The sequence below is a fragment of the Ranitomeya variabilis genome, chromosome 1, assembly GCF_051348905.1.
Source record: "Ranitomeya variabilis isolate aRanVar5 chromosome 1, aRanVar5.hap1, whole genome shotgun sequence".
Taxonomy (NCBI): domain Eukaryota; kingdom Metazoa; phylum Chordata; class Amphibia; order Anura; family Dendrobatidae; genus Ranitomeya; species Ranitomeya variabilis.
In genome coordinates this window covers 501,575,017-501,580,533 of record NC_135232.1, presented here as the reverse complement: position 1 = coordinate 501,580,533, position 5,517 = coordinate 501,575,017, and the positions used below count along the sequence as shown (strand labels likewise).

The window sequence follows — 5,517 nt, the reverse complement described above, 5'->3', positions numbered from 1 at the left end:
CTCCCCAGGATGAGGCACTATGGCTGCCCTTCTGCCTCCCCAGGATGAGGCACTATGGCTGCCCTTCTGCCTCCCCAGGATGAGGCACTATGGCTGCCCCTCCACCTTCCCACGATGAGGCACTATGGCTGCCCTTCTGCCTCCCCAGGATGAGGCACTATGGCTGCCCTTCCGCCTCCCCAGGATGAGGCACTATGGCTGCCCTTCTGCCTCCCCAGGATGAGGCACTATGGCTGCCCTTCTGCCTCCCCAGGATGAGGCACTATGGCTGCCCCTCCACCTTCCCACGATGAGGCACTATGGCTGCCCTTCTGCCTCCCCAGGATGAGGCACTATGGCTGCCCTTCCGCCTCCCCAGGATGAGGCACTATGGCTGCCCTTCTGCCTCCCCAGGATGAGGCACTATGGCTGCCCTTCTGCCTCCCCAGGATGAGGCACTATGGCTGCCCTTCCGCCTCCCCAGGATGAGGCAGTATGGCTGCCCTTCTGCCTCCCCAGGATGAGGCACTATGGCTGCCCCTCCACCTTCCCACGATGAGGCACTATGGCTGCCCTTCTGCCTCCCCAGGATGAGGCACTATGGCTGCCCCTCCACCTTCCCACGATGAGGCACTATGGCTGCCCTTCTGCCTCCCCAGGATGAGGCACTATGGCTGCCCTTCTGCCTCCCCAGGATGAGGCACTATGGCTGCCCCTCCACCTTCCCACGATGAGGCACTATGGTTACAGTGTACGCTTATGGCCCATATTCTCTCCATGTTTACAGTTTTTGGACCCCAGCCAATTCGGCGTCACCCTAACACGTCACAGCCTCTCACGGTGCATTATGGGACAGCCCTTGTTTGCCACTTTAAGAATCCCTCTACCACCACCGCCAAGTTGAATGGAACGTCACGAAAAGGGCGGGAAAAGCGTTTTTTTTTTAAGACTAACAGCCGCCTCTTCTCCTCCCACCAGACGGAGTAAGCGTGACGTCACCGCCCATGCCTCTTTTTCATTGGCTTAGAACGGTGCACTGGAATTTTTCTAATTCGGAAGCACGAGTGCCGTTGTAGCGCCTCCCAATGAATGGTGCTACAGCTCAGGAATGGAGGGTTGTGATGGGGCGGGGCTTAGCAGAGTCGTCACCGAGGGTGTAGAACGACGACTATTCTAATTTGGTAGTGCTACACTGCTGACGCCCTGCCATGCTGACTGCGCACGCTCCGCCCCCTACACAGCTCCAGGGCTCAGTGTGGTAGCTCCATGCTCTCACATACCCCCAGCTTCGTGTGGTTGGTCCTCTCCTCTGTCAGTCACGGAGCAGCTACACGGAAGCGTGGCGCCGGTGCAGTTTTCTGCCTAGCAACCTTGAAGCCGGCTTTAAAGCGGTAATTTCGGCTAGCCGGAGTGCTTGTTTCCTGCTATTGGAAGTTAAGGCTTGAAGATACGACGTTCCAAAGTACCGTGGACGTCCAGGCTTTTGTGGCCCAGTCGACCCTAGTCACAATCACGGAGTCCTTCATGCGGCCGGACTCGGGGGAGGAGCCAGGTCCCCCTGCTGAGGTGAGCTCTGGGTTCGGAAGGGTTATCGGGCTGTGGCACGTATGTTCCGAGCGGAGCCCGCCCTGTGTGCACGTACATGGATGCAGCAGCTATGGGGACACGCAATGCTCGGCGCCGTAGTTCATGGCTGGACAACCGCGATTTTAAGAGTGCCCAGAGAGCTTACACTCTAGCCTAATGGGAGAGAATAGGGGCGCTCGGCGAAGAGCTTGCACGCTAATGGTGGTGGAGAGGAGAGCAGGGGCCCAAGAGCTTGCACTCTAATGGTGGTGGAGAGGAGAGCAAGGGGCGCTAGGTGAAGAGCTTGCACTCTAATGGTGGTGGAGAGGAGAGCAAGGGGCGCTTGGTGAAGAGCTTGCACTCTAATGGTGGAGAGGAGAGCAGGGGGCGCTAGGTGAAGAGCTTGCACTCTAATGGTGGAGAGGAGAGCAGGGGGCGCTAGGTGAAGAGCTTGCACTCTAATGGTGGAGAGGAGAGCAGGGGGTGCTAGGTGAAGAGCTTGCACTCTAATGGTGGAGAGGAGAGCAGGGGGCGCTAGGTGAAGAGCTTGCAATCTAATGGTGGAGAGGAGAGCAGGGGGCGCTAGGTGAAGAGCTTGCAATCTAATGGTGGTGGAGAGGAGAGCAGAGGGTGCTAGGTGAAGAGCTTGCACTCTAATGGTGGAGAGGAGAGGAGGGGGCGCTAGGTGAAGAGCTTGCAATCTAATGGTGGTGGAGAGGAGAGCAGAGGGTGCTAGGTGAAGAGCTTGCACTCTAATGGTGGAGAGGAGAGCAGGGGGCGCTAGGTGAAGAGCTTGCAATCTAATGGTGGTGGAGAGGAGAGCAGGGGCCCAAGAGCTTGCACTCTAATGGTGGTGGAGAGGAGAGCAAGGGGCGCTAGGTGAAGAGCTTGCAATCTAATAGTGGTGGAGAGGAGAGCAGGGGGCACTTGGTGAAGAGCTTGCACTCTAATGGTGGAGAGGAGAGCAGGGGGCGCTAGGTGAAGAGCTTGCAATCTAATGGTGGTGGAGAGGAGAGCAGAGGGTGCTAGGTGAAGAGCTTGCACTCTAATGGTGGAGAGGAGAGGAGGGGGCGCTAGGTGAAGAGCTTGCAATCTAATGGTGGTGGAGAGGAGAGCAGGGGCCCAAGAGCTTGCACTCTAATGGTGGTGGAGAGGAGAGCAGGGGGCGCTAGGTGAAGAGCTTGCACTCTAATGGTGGTGGAGAGGAGAGCAGGGGCCCAAGAGCTTGCACTCTAATGGTGGTGGAGAGGAGAGCAAGGGGCGCTAGGTGAAGAGCTTGCAATCTAATAGTGGTGGAGAGGAGAGCAGGGGGCGCTTGGTGAAGAGCTTGCACTCTAATGGTGGAGAGGAGAGCAGGGGGCGCTAGGTGAAGAGCTTGCAATCTAATGGTGGTGGAGAGGAGAGCAGAGGGTGCTAGGTGAAGAGCTTGCACTCTAATGGTGGAGAGGAGAGCAGGGGGCGCTAGGTGAAGAGCTTGCAATCTAATGGTGGTGGAGAGGAGAGCAGGGGCCCAAGAGCTTGCACTCTAATGGTGGAGAGGAGAGCAGGGGGCGCTAGGTGAAGAGCTTGCAATCTAATAGTGGGGGAGAGGAGAGCAGGGGGTGCTAGGTGAAAAGCTTGCACTCTAATGGTGGGGGAGAGGAGAGCAGGGGCCCAAGAGCTTGCACTCTAATGGTGGAGAGGAGAGCAGGGGGTGCTCGGCGAAGAGCTTGCACTCTAATGGTGGTGGAGAGGAGAGCAGGGGGTGCTAGGTGAAGAGCTTGCACTTTAATGGTGGTGGAGAGGAGAGCAGGGGGCGCTAGGTGAAGAGCTTGCACTCTAGTGGTGGAGAGGAGAGCAGGGGGCGCTAGGTGAAGAGCTTGCACCCTAATAGTGGGGGAGAGGAGAGCAAGGGGCGCTAGGTGAAGAGCTTGCACTCTAATGGTGGAGGAGAGGAGAGCAGGGGCCCAAGAGCTTGCACTCTAATGGTGGTGGAGAGGAGAGCAGGGGGCGCTAGGCGAAGAGCTTGCAATCTAATGGTGGGGGAGAGGAGAGCAGGGGGCGCTAGGTGAAGAGCTTGCAATCTAATGGTGGAGAGGAGAGCAGGGGGCGCTAGGTGAAGAGCTTGCAATCTAATAGTGGGGGAGAGGAGAGCAGGGGGCGCTAGGTGAAGAGCTTGCAATCTAATAGTGGGGGAGAGGAGAGCAGGGGGTGCTAGGTGAAAAGCTTGCACTCTAATGGTGGGGGAGAGGAGAGCAGGGGCCCAAGAGCTTGCACTCTAATGGTGGAGAGGAGAGCAGGGGGTGCTCGGCGAAGAGCTTGCAATCTACTTGTGGGGGAGAGTAAGGGGGTACTTGAAGAGCTTGCTCTTTAGTCTTAGGGGGACAGCTTGCACCTGTGAGTGGGCTTGCGCTATACTTCCTTCAGACCTTTTTTGGAGTGGTCTGCCCCTTCTGCATGGCTTTCTTCTACAAGTATGTTAAATAGTGGAGATCAATAGAGCCCCGAATCCCTCTGTCCAACAATAGTCTTTATTCACCTAGTTCTATTGTGATCTGTGAGCTCATCCTGCCCTGACCTCAAAAAGACCCCATGAATGAGTGTATTTGTTTGCTAATATCCTCACATAAACCCTACGTGTGTTCGGTGTTATGTAAAAACTTATTTCAGAATGCAGCACTTGTCCCCAGCCTTAAACCGCTCCGTGGCACGGTAAATGCTCTCCACTAATTGGCAGGGTAGCTGTAAATGGGGGTTGGCACTGTCGGATACTTAGAAAATGGCTGCAGCCAGTGACGTCTGTCAGAAGGGTTAATGTGCTTACTGTACAGCTAGGTGGCTTCAGTACAGTCAGAGGATGTTCCCTGGCAGGAGAGATGTACCATACTTCCGCTCTAGCCCTGCTGCTTCTGCTTGACCCCTTTATAAGCTGAGACAGAAGCATTGTGTTCCATGCTCCTTCAACATCTGTCCATCACCTTATGGCATATTACAGTGCCCATCATTTTATCCTGATTGATTATTTTAGCTCACAGTAACTAGAACCATTTAGTACATGTCCATTAATTTATATGTAATGGTAAATAGAGCACTTTTCAGAGGTTTCACATTCTGAAATATGTAGTGTGCTTAAATTATGTACTGAGGGAATTTATTGCTATCACATATCATTTCCAGACAAGAAGGCAAAATATAATGTTGTCCCAGGTTTGATTCATCTGGAAATAAGTAAAGATGAACAAAAAGTGCCATAAATACAGTTGCTTCTCACAAAATTAGAATATCATCAATAAGTAAACTTTCAGTTCTTCAATACAAAAAGTGAAAATCATATATAGTCACTACAAATAGTGATCTATTTCTAGTGTTTATTTCTGTTAATGTTGATGATTATGGCTTACAGCTAGTGATGAGCGAGTGTGCTCGTTACTCAAGTTTTCCGAGCATGTTCAGGTGATCTCCCAGTATCTTGGGCGTGCTGGTAGATTGTTTGTGTCACTGCAGCTGCATGATTTGCGGCTGCTAGACAGCCTGAATACATGTGCGAATTTCCTAACAAACAGGAAAACCCTGCATGTATTCAGGCTGTCTAGCAGCCGCAAAATATGCAGATGCGGGAGACGCAAACATAATCTATGAGCACGCCAATCACCCGAGCATGGTCGGAAAACTCAAGTAACGAGCACACTCGCTCATCACTAGGGTTGAGCGACTTTTACTTTTTTAGGATCGACTTCTCGAAAGTCGGATCGTGTGAAACTGATCGTGTGAAATCGGCCGATTATTGTGAAACGGGGGGGGGCCGACCGAAACCCAATGCAAGTCAATGGGGATTTTTTTTTTTCCTTTCTCTCTCTCTTTCTCTCTCTCTTTCTCTCTCTCTTTCTCTCTCTCTTTCTCTCTCTCTTTCTCTCTCTCTTTCTCTCTCTCTTTCTCTCTCTCTTTCTCTCTTTCTCTCTCTCTTTCTTTCTCTCTTTCTCTCTCTTTCTTTCT

The 5,517-nt window shown here is 53.2% G+C and overlaps 1 protein-coding gene across 4 annotated transcripts in view; it reads left to right on the top strand.

Moving 5' to 3' along the window:
* Positions 1 to 959: 959 nt before the first annotated feature.
* Positions 960 to 5,517, top strand: part of GATAD2A (GATA zinc finger domain containing 2A) — a 114,952-nt gene continuing 110,394 nt past the window's right edge. Inside the window, exon 1 of one of the 4 annotated variants that reach the window (XM_077252359.1) lies at positions 960 to 1,545. In XM_077252359.1, coding sequence (XP_077108474.1) covers positions 1,504 to 1,545 — 42 coding nt within the window. In that variant the 5' untranslated portion in view covers positions 960 to 1,503. The remainder of the gene's footprint in view (positions 1,546 to 5,517) is intronic. The other 3 variants (XM_077252351.1, XM_077252378.1, XM_077252369.1) reach the window with 3 other exon arrangements.